Genomic DNA, 19,178 nt, shown 5'->3' on the forward strand with positions numbered 1-19,178 from the left:
TACACAACTCAAACTGTAGCAGTTCTCGCCTAAGGCTTTGAGCTGGGGGCTGAAGACTTGCAAGTGTTAGAGCGTGGTCAAGATTAGTGGAAACGGAGACTTTCTCCTTTATGCAGTCAGGACTGGAGGCAGCAGGACAAGGAAGGGCGATGCTTGTCTGTGTCAGAGACGTTTAGTGCCTGGTCCAGATTCTAACTAAAATTAACTCTCTTCTGTCCCATCACAGGTACTCTGGGAAAAGGGACTTGCGTAAGAAAGCCATAAACAATCCGTCTAGATTCCTAGACAGCCCCATGAAAGGACGGCAGGAGAAAGACGGGGGGAAAACGCAGCCTTCCAAAACTCCAGGCAGGATGGGGGAGGGCACAGAACTCACCTCTAGGATCTGCCCTGTGCAGTTGGCCTGGAACAGGAAATTCAGACAAGTAACAGTCTTCATCGAGGGTACGCATAAAGAACAACAGTAAAGACAGTGGTGGGATACTATTTATCTTCACAGTATTTCAGTGAAAATTTAAAGAGGACAATCTCTCTATTGGGAGGACTGTAGGGGAGGCAGGGGAGGCAGGGGAGTGGGGGAAGTCTTCCTGCTCTGGCAGGTAAAGGTGTCCCGCGCTGGAGGGGCTGCGTAGACTTCATAGAGCCGGGAGGCCCTCTTCTTGAGTTCCCGGGCCACCTGACAGATGGCAAAGGGCCAACAGCAGTGCACGGCCAGCCAGTCCTCACACAGGGTGCCCTAGGGTGAGAACCGGGGCTCTGTGCTGATGCAATCCCACAGGCTCTTTTCCACTACCCAGGGCCTCCACGATACTACCTGGTGGCCCATCCCACCCACTGCTTCCAAGGTCCACCAACAACCGAAAGGCAGCTCCCAGGGGCCCCATGGCTGCCCCCGGCCGCCCACGAGCCAAGCAGCTCAGGGCTGGTCAGCCCTTGAATTCAGAGACCTGCCCTTAGTGCTTTGGACCCAAGCCACTGATTTCTCTGTCAACATTTTTTTTCCACTTAGGTCTCAATATTTGTAATTATTTTGTTTATTTCTTCAGAGTGGATAATAAATGCACATGGTCCCAAATCCCCACAGTAAGAAGAGATAGGAAATTAAAAGAAAATCCTAATTCTACAGCTGGCCCCAGTCCCCTAATTACCTGTTGGGGGACAATCTTTGTAGACAGTTTCTTATATAAATTGCAGATAAATTCTATGTCTACACAAGTATATACTTATCTAGTCTCTTATGTAAATAGTGCGTACTTCTATGCCTTGCTCTTTTTTCACTTAAAAATATATCTTAGGGATCATTCCCTATAAATACATAAAGAGATGCCCTTTGTGTTTGTAGGTATGACCTGTCTGTCCCCAGTCTCTCGCTGTACTTCATCTCAGCCACACTGGACACTGTCTTGCTCTTTGAAGTGTCTCCAGGGAGCCCCCGGAGTGAATCCTGCGTGTGCCACACAGGCTACCTTTTAAGGCAGACCATCCCAAGTATATCCTCCCAACTCAGTGTGATTCTACCGGCCACTTCCTCTCGATGTAGTTAAAGATGGAGACAGAAGTGCCCATTGACCAATAACGTGTGTTATAATAGGTCCTTCTGGGAAATACCCTTCACAAGATGGCATTGTGGTTAGCATACATCCTAGTAACAAATGTCATCAGAAATTTCTTCCCTTTTCTTCCCCAAAATCTTCCACTAAGTGAGGTGTTTTAAGCATCCTTGCCCAGACTCTCTTTTTTTTAAACACAGGTTTAAAAGGCATCCAGGACTCATTCATATAGATCGAGGTTCACATGTACGTTCAAACACACTCACCCGTATTTTATGTCTCTCTCTGGTGCCAACTCTTAGGGCAAAGGTGGACCCAGGTAGTAACGGCCAACAAAAACACTCTCCGTGATGCCTGGCGACGTCGCACTCGAGACACAGCGGGCAAAGCAGACCACAGAAGCCTGTCAACGACCACATGAAAGAGTCAGGGCTCTCGGGCGCGCTCCGAGCAGCTCTCCTTCTCCAAGAGCATTCACAGCCCTAGGCCATCAAGTGAGTACTGTATTGTCTCCCACAGTCAGGGCCTGAGAATGAATAGCCAATTCTCAAAACTCGGTGTATGAAAATTGTTATAACTGAGCCCCATCAAAATTGTCTTCTTTTGTTAAACACCGACAAAGCTGAATCTGACACAATTCTGTTAAGCGTTCACTATGGTAATTGTTTTTTCCTGTCAAGAGAGAAGCATTAAATAATTTTTTTACAGCTGAATTGTAACTGTTACTTCTATTATGTTCATCTCTCTAATTTCAGTATTTAAAATAGACACAGCGTATGGTACTTTTGAGTAACAGGTATCTTTTTCTGTAAGGGAGATTGAAAGTTCTTTCATGTACACTGATCCTGCCTGCTGTTCTTACCAGGACTTCATTCTATTTCTCAGGCCAGAAGGTTACTCTAATTTTTACTGGTTTTATGAAGCCACTGACATCTGCCAGTTTTAATCTGTAAACTATTAGAGGCTTGGTTCCTTGAATGTCAACTGAAAACAGTTTGTCACTTATTCATTCATTCATCTTTAACTACTTGATATTGTTTTCTACATGTTCTGCATGAACATCTAACACTGAGGTTCTGTCCTAACTGTGATTTGGGTCACTGACCATTTTGAGAATATGGTGATAGCTATGAACTCACTTCTCAAAGAAAAAGAAAAAAACATGCCCGCTGACATGCAAAATTGTGCATTCAATTTCACAGGTTTCAAAGTTCCACTGAAAATTATCAATGGACCACAGGTTAAGAAACCTTGATATATGGTTAAGATATTCGGTCACCTCACATTGCAAAAGGTGACCGCTTTGATGAATACAAATAATTAGGACTATGAAACAGAAGAAAAAATAAAAACTAACCATAACCTTTAAATATATATTCAGTAACTACGTTATTCAGGCATGGTTTACATAGGAGAAAATGCACAGGTCGTAAATGTTCAGGTGGATAAGTTTTGACAATCACGTTCACCCAAATGTAGAACATGAGCCTCACCCCCGAGAGCTGCCCACCCCACAGACACTCCCAGTTCTCTCACCCCCATTCCAGAGGCAACCGCTATTCTGCTTCCTATTCACATGGATGAGTTTTACCTCCTCCTGGACTTCATATAAATGAATCAGGCTTATTTTCATATCCATCTTCTTTTGTGCAACGCCATGTTTCTTGAGCTTCATCAGTGTTACATGAATCTGTAGTCTGTCCTTACTGTTGTTGAGTAGATTCCCATGTATGCATATCCCACCAGTGGCTTATCCATTGTCCCATTGATTATTTCATGTTTTGCTATCATGAATAAGTACTGTGAACATTCCTAGACAAGTCTGTATGTGGACATATAAATTTTCATTTCATCCAGTGGATTCCTGGAAGGAGAATTGCTATGTGATGGGGTAGATTGTTCGACTTTACAAGAAACAAACAGTTCTCCAAAGTGGACATTTTACACTCCCACCAGTAATGTATGAGAGTCCTAGTTGCTGCACGTCTTCACCAATATTTGCTGTTGTCAGTCTTGCCTATTGTAGCCATTCTAGTGACTGAAATGGTAGTGATCACAGCCTTTTAGTGCACCGGAAACGAAGGCTCACATCCCACGTTACCAGCTCACTAGAAGAACTTCCTGTCACAGGCCTGTGTCTGCCTGCCCATCCCTCCCTCTCTCCCCAACAGGGAGGCAAGCAGTCACACTCCCCGATTCAGTGACAAAGAAGCAAAAAGCTAGGAATCCTGTTTGACCTCCAGGAAATGCTCCAGGGCTCTGGACTGCAACTTGACAGAGGGGGCGACGTAGCACCCCAGCATGCCAGGCGGGGGACGCAGAGGGAGGAGGACAAGCAGCAGCCTGTCCTCAAGGAGAACATCTACGCCGTCCACCTGCGTGTCTCAAGTTAAATAACTGAATCACGCTCTGCAGGCACTAAATCGTCACCTGACCCAAAGCAAGCTCTGAGTTCAGCCTTGAGTAAGTCTGGGATGTTTCAGCCCACATTTTTTTTTTTTAAAGTCATGACTCCAAGCAAGATCAGCGGGCCCCATCGACAACTGGTACAAACAGCTCAGACAACAGAAGGCACAGGAACCTTACAGCGAGTTGAGTGGCCATGTTGTATGCAACCTTCAGTTAGGGGACTTTGAAATCACGGCACATAAAAATCAATCAAATCTCATTTTAGGCATAGATTGCAAAATAGTGTAAATGCCTGCAAATAAAAAATTTGTCAAAAATTGCATAATTATAAAGCTGGCAAGCAAAGTGAGGAATGAATCATGTTCACACAATTGCCTGAGCTGCACCACTTTAACTGGCAAAGAGACATGCCCACTGTCCTCAGTAAGTATCCTGTAAAGAGGTTATTTTGTGCATTGAAAGTCCTGTATCTTATTTTTATGACTTCTATGCTTTTTTAAAAACACAGGCTGTTATTTTTATTTTTAATCCTTTCCATCATATAACCATGTTATCTAAGTATTCGGTAGGAGGTGTACCACATGCTGAAGGAAACACACCCAGACACACGTTCAATTACCTTGAGACAGAAGTCAGATATGATAATTAAAAAAAGCACTATGAAAGCCGAACTTTGTGGTATAGCATCTATAGTGACTTCACCTGTAACATCTGACCAAGACCTGCTAAAAATACTTTGCATCCATTAACTCATTCGGCTCTCACAACAATCCCATAATGTAGATACTCTTATTTTGTCCATTTTACAGATGAGCAGACTGATGACCAGATGACTTTTTTGCCCGTTCGTACGTTTCTTAGGAAGGGGCAAAGGCCAGGTTTGAGCTTAGCAGTCCGGTCCCTAAGTCTTTACCACACATAACACGCGTCCATATGTTCTCATGTCTCACGTATTCACTGAGTACGCCACAGTGTTTGTGGATTTGCCTGCTCCAGACGGCGTCCTTACTGCCACTACTTCCTGTCTGCTCCTGCGGGACGCTCTTGAATCACGCGCCTAAAGAGGTAGGTGAGGACAGATCTTCGTCGGGCGTCACCGCGCCGCACTGTGTGTGGTGCAGTGGGATAAACCCTGCTGCGCACGCTCAGGAAGGATGCAGAAGAGCGGGCTGATGGCATCCTTAGTCCTAAAGAGTCTCTACGAGAAAACTCTGCGACACGCATCACAGGCTAAAGGTAAGTATCCAGAATCTAATATATCAAGAACTCAATACATAAAGGATTAAACAAAAGAAGAAAACGGGCAGAGGACATGAGCTGGTAAATCACCGAAGAGGATATGGCCAGTAACAAACAGGAAGAGTTGCTCAGTGTTGTCAGTAATTAGGGAAATGTGTATTGAGATGATTAGAGATCACATTTTTTTTACCTAGGAATACCAAATTTTCTAAGTTTTTTAAATACCTAGCTTTGTAGGGAGCCATAGCAAAATAGGAACTCCACACACGGATGGAAGCAGACATTGGCATGGCCACTTTGGAAGGCAACATATTAAGTCTAGTGAAATTTTAAATACTCTAGGATCCAGTTAGTCCACTTACCAGTATCTACCCTAGAGCAACGTCTGCACATGTACCAAAGAGGCAGGTGCAAGGATATCCATGGTGGCATTATTTGTAGTTTGAAATTCAAAACAAATGTGCATTAATAGATGCAAGTGTAAATAAACATGATGGTGCCAACCACACTACAGAATAAGCAAGAATGCACTGAAAGATCAATTAAGTACCGAGAGTTAAAACTGTAAGATGTAGCTTGAGTTAAAAAAAAATCAAATTGCACAATGATATGTACAGTATAATACCATTTTATGTTTTGTTTAAAGGTACAAAGCAATGGTGCCTATATTACTAATGGACACATGTGTAAATACAGAGAAAAAGATCTGGTAGGAAACCCACCAAATTGATTTAATAGAGAAGGTGGGACATGGTTCCCTTTCGGTAATGTTTTATTTATTTTTATAAAGTGACCATATTCATGTTTTTTGTGAAGTAAAAATACTATATATATAAAAGCACAAATATAAATATATATGTACGTGTATCTTAAGGAGCTTAGGCTCAAAAGGGATTTGAGCCATAAATTCGGCCTCTTCCTCTTATACCCAAAGGCCTGGGAGTTCCATAAGCACCATCGCCTAAATGTTCCTGCTCTGTTCTCTGAGACGGGCTCCACCCTCATGCATGGAATGTTCATTTTTCATTTTTCATCCTGCTAACTCACGGGGGAGTCAAGAGAAGCCTACACAAACCCAGAGTGTGCGGCCCCAGAGAGCAGAAGTGGGGAAAAGGGTGGGTGGAATTGCAGCAAGACACATTTCAGATCAATTAGTACAAAAAGGCAGAACCATCTACCAGTAAGAGATGCTCAGAAAAGGAATGGCACACTCATACATTGTGGGTGTGAGTGTGAATTAGTACAGCTTCCAAATGGAGAGCCACTGGCAACATCAAGATTTAAAGTGGTACATACTATTTGACCAGCAGGTTTACTCCTCAGCAACTACCCCAAAAATAAACTCACACACACACAAAAGGACCTCAGTATGAGGATGTTCACACCGTACTGCTCTGAACAGCAAAAAGTCTGGAAACCACACACAGGCCCACCAACGGGGATTTGGGGATCGGATCAATTACGGTGCATTCACACACAGGATCTATGCAGCAATTTAAAATACTAGCTTCAGAATTGCTGATGTGGTCTGACCACCTAGATAAATTATTAAATTAATGTTTAATTTAAAAGCACAGAACTGTGTGTTTACAATTCTACTATTTGTGTAAGTTACATACACACAATACAGCAAAAAATCTGAAAGGACACATACCAAAATGTTAATGGTTATTTCTGATGGCTAGGATTACAGGATACTGACTTTTTTCTCTTGGAAATTTCTGTATTTTTCTTTTTCACAATGATTGTATAATACTTTTATAACAAAAAAAAATCCATCATTTTCCATTTGAAATTTGTTTTGTATGTTTACAAGCACATAGACTATGTCTGGACTCAGGTGGCAGTGGCTGCCTCTGGGAGAAGAGCTCAGTAAGGGGCAGCAGGGGTGGGGTGCCAGCTTTTCATAAACCAACGGGGAGGTCCTTTTGAATTCTGCATCATGTGCATGATAACCTAGTTAAAATCTTTTCCTTTTTATTTTTTTAAGCCCTGAGCTGGCTCCAGAGAGCAGCTCTCCTCCCTGGACCTGCCCGGAAAGCCAAGGCTGTCGGGTCCTTTGCCAGGCAAGCTGCAGAGGGACTTGGGCCGGCTTTAGGATTCTTTCAATCAAGTGCAAGACAGACAGAAGGAAATGAGGTTACAGGGTAAAATTCTTTCACTGATGTGTCGTTCAGGAAATATTTCAAGTGCCTCCTGGGGGCCCCAGAGCAGTGAGCCAGACAGCAGTGGTCCCTGCTTTCAGAGCGCGCACCGTTCACCCGGGATGCGTTGTGGGGGCACGAGCCCCAGCCTGAGGCACTCTCACACCTCCTTCCTCTTCCAGAGAACCGAAGGAAGCCCTGACCTGCTGCACAGCGCCCATGCTGTCAGCTGATGGCCCCTGGTCCGCACCACACTCTTCACTGCCTGTTGATTACCGTGCCCTCAGGGGGGCGGTGTGAGTGCCTGGTGCTGTCCCATCTTTCCGCTTAAATCAGTTCCTCCCAATCCCCTCCTTTCCTAACACCCTGCTTATTTCCTCATAGCACTCTATCACAACGGCAATATTTTGTTTGTTGACTTGCTTATCTGCTTATTATCTGTCTCCTCTGAGAAACTGCCTCTGTCTTATTCACGATTATGTCTGTAACACCTATTATATGTCTACCCATAGGTCGGAACTCTGTAAATACTGGATGAATTACAAACCAGTGCTGATCATACCCTTGGCACACACCTTCCCTGTGTGTTCCCAGCTTTGGGAACGCCCAGCCTTCCAGCCTCGGTGTCACCTGGCTCCTACTCGCTTCCCCTGGGCTTCGTCTCCACAGAGGGCTTTCAGCAGCCACAGCTCCCAAGGGCGCAGAAGCACCCAGCTGCTAATCCCAGGGCAGTGCGAATTCACACTGAAGCACAGAGGTGGGAAGAGGGGAGCACTTGTAGAAATACAATTGCAATAAATTGAGGAAGCAAAATGTCAAAAAGAGATGGAAATCTTCACTGCTCATAATGTACCCTTTGTTTAATGGATGACAAATTATAGCGATAATCCTCAACGTTTAATGGAAACCTGTCCCAGGGTGGGAATCTGGCGTGGAACCAAGTCATGGAAAGAAGCTCTCCTTTTTGTTCCCAAGTTTGCCGCAGCTATTTTCACAGTGATTTGCTTGAAACGAAACTTTGCAGGTGAAGAAGCCCTTTTAAACAAGGAAGGAAAGAAACTGAGGAAGCACAGGACTCAGACTCCAGCTGCATCCTGGGAGGTACAGGGCAGACAACGAGTGGGAAAGTGATATTGCCTTTAAATTTTCTTCCAAAAATTTAAAAGTTCAGAGACACTGTGAGCAGTCACAAAATGAAGGCCCACCCGGGAAACAATTAGGGCACAGAACATTCAAGATCACCTTTTACTGCATCACCATGGCCTCTCCTCCATGCATGGTGCCTGATTTCAAAGAATATATTTCTTCACATGTCCTTCCTTCTCCTCTTGCCCCAAAACTGCCTCTCAGACGGGTAGGCAGGGAGTCCTCAGGAGCCCCCGCACGGCTGGTCTCCTGGACCTGACGGTGGCCGGGAGCGGAGCTAAGGGCGAGGCGGTGTTTGAGGCAGAGCTGGCGGCGAGGAGGGGTCCTTTCTTTGCCAAACTTTTTAGATGCTCTTGGGATTGGGTAGAAATCACTGTGCCACGGCCAAGCTAAGCCTCCTGACTCTACTCTTTGCTCTCAACATGATAGAGGGTAATAAAAATTATAGTCAGGATAAAATGCCTAAAAGTCACTAGTGCATTTTGAATATTTATTGGGATTTCCTGATAACAGCACCTATTAGTACACTTAGGAAATTATCCTTTCACTCTCGTGGGCAATACTGATAGGATTGTCACTCAGAATGCCCTGCCTGGCCAAGCGTAGGCACATGACTTAAGCTGGGAAATTGGGCTTCATCTGCACAACATCCATTCTGATGGGAAAACAAGATAAAAATGTCTGAGGCTGACCAGACTGTCAGCTAGTTCCTGATAATGCATCTTGTCCCTTCTGAGCTTAGTTTGCAGTTGTTTTTTTTAAACTCTGTGAGCTACCCCATAGCCTTCTAATAATATCCAGTGTATGATTCTGTATGAGTTTCCTAGGGCTGTCGAAACAAAATACCCAAAACTAGGCACCCTACAGCAATAAAAATTATTCTTTCACTGGAGAATTCTGGAGGCTAGAAGTGTAAAATCCTGGGGTTGGCGGGTGTGATTACTCTGGAAGGGCTAAAGGAGAGGCTGTCCACACCTTTCCTAAGGGGGCAATTCTTGGCATTCTTTGGCCTGTAGCTGCATTATTCCAATCTCTGCCTCTGTCTTCAAACGGCCTTCTCTTCTCTGCGTTTGTATCCAAATTTCCCCCTTCTTATAAGAACACCTGCCATTACATTAGGGTCCACCATTTGAGAGGACACACTTCCAAGCGCAGCATGCAACCAAAAACATCTCGGATCCAGTTACGTTCCAAACCAGCGTTACGAGTGGGTTCCCTGCACTAACTGCTTTAATCCTGACAGCGGTTCTTGACATGGGCCTCTTTATTATCCTCATTTTAGAGATGGAAAAATTAAGACCCAGAGAATTTGTTTAAGGTCGAATGGCCAGTGAGAGGCGGAGTTAGCATTCAAGGCAGGGTCTGTATCTGATAGAAGCCTGTTCTCCTACCCGCTGCCTAACATTCCAGGCTTTGCCCTGCTTGGAAATGCGTTGATGGCCTCCCAACCCCACTACAAGTCATGACAGGAAAATGGTCCTCTTCCCAGTTTGGAGGTAGGTCTCATAGCTCCACCTCACTGCTCTGCTTTCTCCGTGTCTCAGTCCTGGGCGACAACAAAGCCAGAGAATCCGGAAGAGAACCAGGAAGAATCCTGAAAGAATCAGCAAATGTTAGAAGTGCATGTGGGAGCAGGGTCAGAAGCAACCTGCTGAGCTCCGGGTCAGACAGGCAGGGACGGAGGGGAGGGCCTGGCGCTGGGCAGCCTCTTCTCTGTGAGGTCCGGGCACATGGTGAAGGCTCCAGCCTGCGCCATCAGAGCACCAGAACATGTTGTGAGAGCTGTTGCCTGAGCAAGGCTCTCGGCTGAAAAAGGGCTTGGATCCCATAGCCGCTCAGGACTTCCGGACTGGTCCATCCGTGAGGCTTGAGGACGAATTCGGGTCTTCCCAGAAGCCTTCAAAGGGTGCAGACAGCCTTATTCTTTTAAGATATTAGATCCAGGGTCTGCTGGATGTTGAACTGGAGAGACTGACCCTTGTCGATCAAGGGCTCCCCCACCCCTGCCCCGCACTACCACCCCCAGCCACCCACCCGAAAGGATTCTGAGACCGAGCTGCTTCCCAGGGCAAGGGCATCAGGTCCAGGGAGGGATACTGACACGTGGTCCCAGAGATGGGTCAGGGCGTCCTAAGGTAGAAACAGGCTCGACATGCTTTGAGCTTCAAACCCAGGGGAAAATTGTGTGGCTAGAGCGCAGGCTCGCTGCTACCTCTTAATGGCTAAACCAGAACCTGAAAATACTTTGATCAACAAAGAGGGCTTCTTTCTGTGATTGTTCTGCCTGTTATTAGAGTCCTACAGCTCCCCCAATTACTAGAAAGAGATAAGCAAAAAGAAAATGAGAATTATTCATTAGCCTCCAGGTGGTATCTGCTGTAAAATTTGTAGTTGTAGTCTTCTTATTTTTCTAAATATTTCTCACCCAAAATGGTGTCTAAACTGCTTGGTTTTATACTCTGCTTCTTTACCTTAAAAAAGGCATCCAAAACATCTTTTCCTCCCACTAAACACTATTCTGCAATGTGACTCTTTGTGGCTGTGCAACCTCTCACTGTGCGGGCGCCCCCACTGAAGGTTCAGGCTGCTCCAGATATCTGCTGTGACAACCACTGCCTCAAAGTTTAATGTTGTCACTAAATCTTCACACATGATTTACTTCTTTAGACCAAATGCCTCAAATGTAATTCCTGGGTCAGAGCTATGTGACTCTTGAGGTTCTTTTTACATGTACTGCTGACCAGCCACCAGGAAAGGCTGTCCCAGTTCACACTCCCACCAGCAGCAGACAAGGGGGCCCGGGTCTTACATCTTTGCCAACCGTGGATCTTTGAAGTCACCACTTTCTCTACAAAGGCATTGTTCCTGTATCTGGGTCACTACATGAGTCCAGATACTCTGAAACCATTCACTTCCTGTCCTTGGGCCTAGTGTCGCTTTTCTACCCACTGATGTCTGGGGGAAGGAAACAGTAAGGGAGAACTCAAACGAGGAGGAAAAACCTACAGATTCTCCTGTCGCTGCAGATACCGAAGAGGCCAGTGCTCCAGTCCCCACCAGCCTGGACAATCGTGAGCATGGTCCTGCCACCGGCTCCCTGGACAGGCTGCTTCACCACCACCTGGGCGGCCGCCTGGCTCCTGCAGATTCAAGGACGGTGGTTAACTTGGAAACAAAGAGGGTGGTTCAGAAGGATGACCATTAAGTGAGACAGAGCGGTGAAGAGGAGATGGGCTCTTGATTCAAGGCCGAGCTGACCTCCCCATCCCCCCACCTCCCTCATCACGCCTTCTCCTCTGACTTCTTTGCCCCAGCTCTATTAACAGCACTATTATCTGCGTCCTGCCACTCCAACTCGGTGTCCAGCCTACTTCCTCAGTGTTCATAATAGTTGAAGTCACAAATGTGGAAGCAAGAGGCCTCAGGTCAAGTCCCAACATGCCACCTCCTGGAAGCCTGACCTTGGTTAAGTTCTTAATCTCTCTGCATTCCATCTGTTCAAATGTAAGATAAAAAATACTCCTGCATAGGGCTATGGAGTTGACTGAGGACATGCAGGACATTCACTTGGCTTATTGCCCCCAGAGCAGGAGCAACAAGGTGACCCTGAGTAAGGCTACCTAACGAGGGCTTTGAAGAAACCAGTAAGTTGGCCTGAGCTCGTACACCCAAAGCCGGACTAGGCTACATGCAGTACCATTTCAGTGAATAACCCAGACTTCAGGATGTCTTCACATCAAATTACCGTATGGTTGTCCGCATGAGACCACAAAGTACAACTTTGGGCTGATTTTTCCAGAAGGGAATAGATATTCCACCCAGTCATCCTAAGATAGGAAATGCAGGCCCAAGGGATGGGCTTCAAAAATGAGGTGAGGGAAAACCTCCTCCTGCTTCTGGGGCTCAAAGTTACTTTTGCCAGAGCCCCTCCCATGGGGATGGCTGCCGTGAGTCCCATAGAGACGGTAAGGTGTGCCGGGCCTCATGGAAGGGGCAGGTCAAGAGTGGGGGAGAAGGGGGCGCCCTGGAATGAGTCTGAGCCTGGACAGAGCAGTAATATTCCCTTTTGTGCTTCCCTTGTGGCAAGCCTCAGTAAGAGTTTGCACTAGGTGTCTGGAATGCTGTGAAGAATTAAAGAGCATGGTTCATACTCGAGACAAGTAAACAAAGAACTTTCTGTAACAGCTGTTGTGATAGTAACAGTCACCAGTGTTCAGCCCCTGGGGCCCACGGCCTGGAGGCCAGAGTGGAACATTCCAAGCACCTTAAAGGCAACACCCTGGGGGCATTTTGGAAACATGGGGGTCCCTTTGAGAACCTCTGCTTTGGGCCAATAAATCCCATGAGATTTCATGTTGCCATAATATGGGGTGCACAGTTCTTGTTAAGATCCACATCTTTTTCATCTCACCAATACTGACCAAGTCTACACCCTCCCCAACAGGACTTCACATTAGCTTGTTAAAAAATCAATATGCAAGCCTCGCCACAGCCCAATGGCCCAGGTCCGCAGGCGTGAGGTGTGGAGATCGGTATTCATACCAGGGCTCCCAAGCAGGTCCTATGCAGTCATCCTGAAAGCGATACAGGTGGATGTGGAGACCACTGGTGAGGCCTGCAATGTCATTGACCTTCTGAGGCTCGCCCTAGGTAGGTGGTGCTGTCAAGGTAACGGGGATGGCCAGGAAAACAGACGAGGAGGTAGGCTGGAAGGGAAGACGATGCTCGGAGCGCAGCCAGTCGCAGTGCCAGTGAGACCTCCCCTGGACATGCTGCCCTGAGCTTGGAAGAGAGGTCAAGGCTGGGGGTTCCTGCCTCGGGTGTGAAGTGGAGCTATGAAACATCCCCTCTTATCTGTTCAGCATTACACACAAAGCTTAGGGTCTAAGATTTTCAAGAGCCTACAAAAGTGTTTGAGACCTGGAAAAAAGTATTGGCTCCAAAATATAAAAACTACAAAATAGAAGGAAGTTAATGCTCAATTAAACATGAAAATTGAACATTAGGCTGATCTCATTAATTGTCAAATTTAGAATTCATAAATATTTTATTACACTTGAAAACAACTTATAACTCTCTCGTTTTGCAAAAAGTCCCAAATATGAATGATTGCTGAGGAGCAGCAATCATAAACTGAATTAATTACTCATAGCCAAATAATCTCAAAAGCGAAGTTTCGAAAGTCCTTTCACTTAGTGTGCAACAAAAAAGTACATGGACATCATGTCTGGTACTGGGTACCTTTTAATACATTTGTTCTGACATGGGTCAGGACCTAGTGTTGTGGACTGAATTGTTACCCCACCACCACCACTTCTATGCTGAAGTCCTAGCACCCAGTGTGACTGTATTTGGAGGTAATTAAGCTTAAATGAGGAATGGAGTGGGATCCTGGTCTGATAGGATTGGTGGTCTTAGAAGAGGGAAGGCCACGTACACACACACGGAGAAGGCCGGAAGCCAGCAAGAACGTCCTCGCCAGAGCCCAACCGTGCTGGCACCCTAGTCTTGGACTTCCAACCTCCAGAACTGTGACAACATAAAATTCCGCTCTTTAGGCCACCCAGTCTACTGCACTTTCTTATAGAAGCCTGAGCAGACTAAGACACCTACCAAGATTTCAAACAGGCCCTGAAGAAACTACTTTATACCTATCTTATTCCCTCTACCTCCATGCGAGCTCCCTGAGGTCAGGGGGTACACCTTGCTTCCCCCTGTACCCCCAGAATCCAACACTATCTTGAATCCTAGTGGGTGAATGATATTTATTGAATTGAAGCAAATAGAATTCACAAGTCTCGTCCATTACATCTGAGTCCTCCTCAAGTCTGGCTCTAAATCAGGTGACCTTACCTGTTTCATTCTCTAGCAAAGGCACAGTTCTCAGGTATGAACTGATGAAATAAACATAGAAGGTAGCATCCCAATTATCTCTGAGTTAGTAGAGGAATTTCTGAGGGCAGAGCCCATGGGTTAGATTTTCCCCTGAAATGAACTGTTTAAAGCTTGCAGCCCTAGAAGAGAATTTTCTCCTTCCATCTCAGCATTATGTGCATAACACCTTTAATCATGGTGTGGAAGCCTGTCCTACCTATTCCAAATCAAATAACCAAGAGGACAGTGTTTTCTTGGTGGGAAACGAAAGTTGTTTCTGTGCATTTACCTAATTTTTAATTCAGGAAATATAATGTTGAGTTTATTTCCTTAACACCCTGAATTTTTGCTAATTTTCATATTAAAATGCTGCTACTGACATACAGTGGCTAAAATGTTTCAGCTCAAGAATATAGCACATATGTCATAATTAAAATAACAAGCATCTTCTATGGGCCAGGCACTCAGTAGTTCCTTTAAGAACTGATAATTATCCAGGGACTGCTGCAGGTATCAGACTAAAGTAGTATTGTAACTTCCTGAACAGCTTTTAGCTCTGTGTATTACCCCAGGGAATCCTATACTATCATTAAAAACAGGAAGGAGTTTGGAAACAGCAAGTGAAGCTCGTGGTCAGAGATTTGCTCATTCAGAGCATCTGGCCATTTGCCGTCCAATCAGCAAGTTTTTCATTTAGTGAAAGAGGACAGGTTTTATATTCAGGCACACTGAAGTTCAAATGTGGCTTGACTGCATTCTAGCTGTTTGACCTTGGGGAACACCACTTGTCACAGCCCTCAGCTCTGGTCTCCTCTCCCCAAAAATTTGGAATTAGAATATCGTGCCTCCACAGTTGCCATGAGGATAAAACAAGATCACATACTTGGCACATAGTCAGTATGGAGGAAGTGGCAATTATTATTATTATGACTTCAACTTAAGGATCCTGCACATACCCTCGGGCAGTCTGCACACTTCTCTAAAGAACAGAGGAAGATCCGGGCAGTTTCTCAGTGGTTTATGTGCTACACAAATACCTTAATGTCTAATCACAGTGATCAGTCATCCCAATTTGCCCAAGACTAAGAGTTTCCCAGGGAGAAGCTAACAGTACTAAAATCAGGACAGTCCCAGGCAAAACAAGGTTACCCTAAGAGACAGACGCAGAGGTAGGCTCCCCCCATGGCAGCCAGAAGGCTGACTCCGGTCTCTAGCTCTCTGCTCCTAGCGGGCAGCAGTGTTAGATGGACACGACACACCATTCACCGTTTCTGACCTAACTCCGTCCTTCTTCCCAGCAGCTGGGCACATTTCCCAGTGTGTTCCCACATGCTCGGTGCTTCAGCCTGCACAGGGGAGTTGGGGGGGTGGCGTATTTCATGCCACTCTCTTCTTAATGAAACTTGTCGTACTGAGTTGATTCTGCCTTCCACTCAGGCCTCCTTGATTATTTCAGTCTTAACTGAAGCCAAAATCCTTGAGTTTTTATTTCAAAAGGGTGGAAACTATTGGCAGCCACCAGAAATAGTTTCACTTGGTTAGGGTTCAACATTTTAAGTTAATAATAAAGAGACACCCTCTCAACCAAGACTGCCCTTCTCTTTTCACTGGCCAAGGCCAGAAGGAACTTATCAGTTGCCCCCTTTCAAGTACACATGGGAAATGACAGCAACGACTTTCTTCCCAAGCCAGGTTTTCTTTCCCCTGGTTCCCTGTAAGTAGATTGATTTGATACTCTAACCAAAAAGCAAAAGCTGAGGGTAAAGAATCACCCTACTCCATACCTCAGGTTGGAAATAAAATGTTCATCTTCCAACGATATGGGTGAGAGCGACGGAGGTGACTGTATGGTGAGGAAGGAAACATCCTCATGAAACCCAGAGATGTGATTTCCAAAGCAATTCATAGTGCGAGCTGTTTTCTGTCCGCAGGGCTGTCCTTTTTGACAGTAAGCTGGCTGATTCTAAATTTGGTTCAATCCAAAGGGGAACATCTCTTCTAAAGAATGTTGCCTTGACATTCTGGAACCTGAGGTCAGAGCAGTGTAACTGACATCTTATTTCTTCAAAGTCAGGTACACATCTAACTATGGGCAAATCCATCTTACTTATCTTAACAGAGATACTGCTGAAGATACAACAATGTAAGTTAAAAATAAAAACTTTTTGGTGGGAAAATCCTTTTGCTTTGAGAAATACCTCTAGTAAATATTTATTTAGCTGTCACTTAGCTTTTCCTTAGGGGACTCAAAAGGCTACATATTTCTGCCATGCCATGTAGCTGAGAAGCAACAGGGACTTTATGAATCCCAAAACTAACTCCAGAAAGTTCCAGAAATACTCAAAATATCTTTACAATGGAAGGTTCTGAGTGTTTTTTTTAAAAAGTATCTTTACAACAGAAACCCTAGAAATTATTTTAAAATATATGTCTTTATACTGGAAAGTTTTGGAAGTGATCGACATGTATCTTTAAAATGTAAAATTTTGGAAATTATCAAATTTAGTATTCCTAAGAGTGGGACAAACTGATATGTATCTTTTGATATAATGCAATAGGAAGTAATGTTTAACCTAAATTTCATCAAGTCTCTAGACCACACTGTCCAATAGAAATGTACTGTGAGCCACACATACAATTTTAAATTTTTTGGTAGCAATGTTTAAGAAACAGAGGGAGTTAATTTTAACAAATTTTATTTAATATATTTACTGACCCAATTTATTCAAAGCATTATTTCAGCATGTAATCAATGTAAATTATTACTGAGATATTGTATATTCTCCTTGTCATGCTAAGTCTCTGAGACCTGCGCTCAGTCTGTCTTTACAGCACACCTCCACTCAGACTGGCCACATTCCAAGTGCTCTAGACACCTGTGGTCAGTGGCAAAACTACTGGGCAGCACAGCTCTAGCCCCTGACTCCTCTAAAAGGCAAACATGGGGGAGAAGAACAGACTCCCACCCACTCCTCCAAAATGAAAGCACAGTAAGTCCCATCTTTGTCACATTCCGTAAGCCTTTAAGAGCAAGGATCATGTCCCATCCAATTTTTGTGTCTTTCGTGTGTGTATAGGGGTGGTCCCCACCTTTTAACCAGTTAGGCCCTAAACACAGCAGGAGGCAATTAGAAAACTTCCCCAATGCTGCAGGTTTTGGGTGGCATCTGAGTATTTACTAATACAGATGCGAAGTTACATCCAAAGATATTAAGGAGAGAAAACAGCTTAACAAAGTGCCAGCTAACATTGAGAACCTACCAGAGCCGGGCACACAGATATCTAATAAATAGTCATCAGAAAATGACTAAATGAATTGATTTTTCAAGAGAAAAACAGATGGACACAATTATTGTAAACTAGAGGAGATACATCTCATTTCCACTTCAAAAATTTGCAGACTCCCCCAGATGATTAAGTTGGAATTTCATCCTGAAATCCAAGAATCTTCATAATAACTCACAATTAACCTATCTATTTCCAATTTTTCTCTCAAAAGGACACAGGAACCAGCCTGAATGGGGCTCCCACTGGATAATTTAGGAAAATTTGAGCATCAAGGCATAATAATAATAGACTATAGCATACATGAAAAAAAGAATCCATCAGTCCACAGTGATTTGAAAAGAATGAATTTTAAAAACTGGAAGCAAAGGGGAAACCTCTCCTTTACAGAAAATTACAACTTAATAATGTAGAAGAAATGATAAAATTAAGAACTCACCTTATTACAGCTACCAGAGTAATAACTGGCAATGATCCATGAATGCTACTATTTCATGGAAGTTTGCTAGTCAACAGGATACTCATGCAAGTCTCAAAATACCACCTTACAGACTAATTAATTACAGAAGGGAAAAGGTACCTTTCCAAAGGAGAAACATGAAGATACCACTTTAATGAAGTGGTCGGACTTGGCATCACCCATAATGGAAACCCCTCGGCCGCAGGAGAACCCTGGCGCGGCACAGTGGGGCTCTCGTCCACGCAGTGGCCCTGCCGGGACTTCCAAGTCTGAATCTACCCGTGAGAAAACAGGCACATTCAGATTGCAGTGCAAACTACTCACTGGCAGGGAGTCTTCAAAAATGCTAGTCATGAAAGACCAAAAAAGAAAACAGAGGAATTGTCTTAGTTTGAAGGAAATCAAGAGACATGACCACAAAATGTGATGCTTCATCTTTGATTGGATCCCAAGGGTCAAAAGGAAAAAATTATTGATGAGATATTGAGGAAATTTTATTACCTCATTTTTATTAGGAAAGCTTACTACATAATATTATTGCATCAAAGTTAAAGTCCTTGAGCAAAATATATGTGTATTATGACTCCACAGGAGCATGTCTCAGCTCTTAGGAGTTACCTGGTGGAGCACTGGAAGATGAAGTGTCACGGTACCTGCACCCTATGGTGTCTAGCAGATGGTTCAGAATTTTTTTTAAGTATATTATAAGTACAAAGTGGTATCCTGATAGGATCCTGTAATAGTAAAAAGACATTAGTGGAAACACTGGCAAAATCCAAACAAAACCTGTAATTTAGTTAACAGTAACATACCAACATTAAGAACTTAGTTTTGACAGCTGAACTAAGGTTATCTAAGGATGGTAACATTAGGGGAAACTAAATGAAGGCTGCACAGGAATTCTCTGTATGATGGATGGATCTTCTCTGTAAATCTAAAACTATTCCAAAATAACAGGTTTATTTTTAAAAATGTGTATTTAGAGAGAGAAAGCAAATGCGACATAATGTCAGCAATTAGCAAATCTAGGTAACAGGTTATATGGATGTTTACTGGCCAAATTTTTTGAAC

General features: G+C 44.3%; 1 protein-coding gene across 1 annotated transcript; it reads right to left on the reverse strand.

Moving 5' to 3' along the window:
• Positions 1 to 468: 468 nt before the first annotated feature.
• On the reverse strand, positions 469 to 19,122 carry PLAC8L1 (PLAC8 like 1). The gene is made up of 4 exons (XM_037015903.2): positions 16,147 to 19,122; positions 11,495 to 11,628; positions 1,817 to 1,953; positions 469 to 736 (listed from the first exon to the last, which is right to left on the reverse strand). The coding sequence occupies exons 1-4, from the start codon at positions 16,266 to 16,268 to the stop codon at positions 533 to 535; spliced, it is 597 nt and encodes a 198-aa protein (XP_036871798.2). The 5' UTR covers positions 16,269 to 19,122; the 3' UTR covers positions 469 to 532.
• Positions 19,123 to 19,178: the final 56 nt, after the last annotated feature.

Source organism: Manis javanica, chromosome 14, assembly GCF_040802235.1.
Source record: "Manis javanica isolate MJ-LG chromosome 14, MJ_LKY, whole genome shotgun sequence".
NCBI lineage: Eukaryota > Metazoa > Chordata > Mammalia > Pholidota > Manidae > Manis > Manis javanica.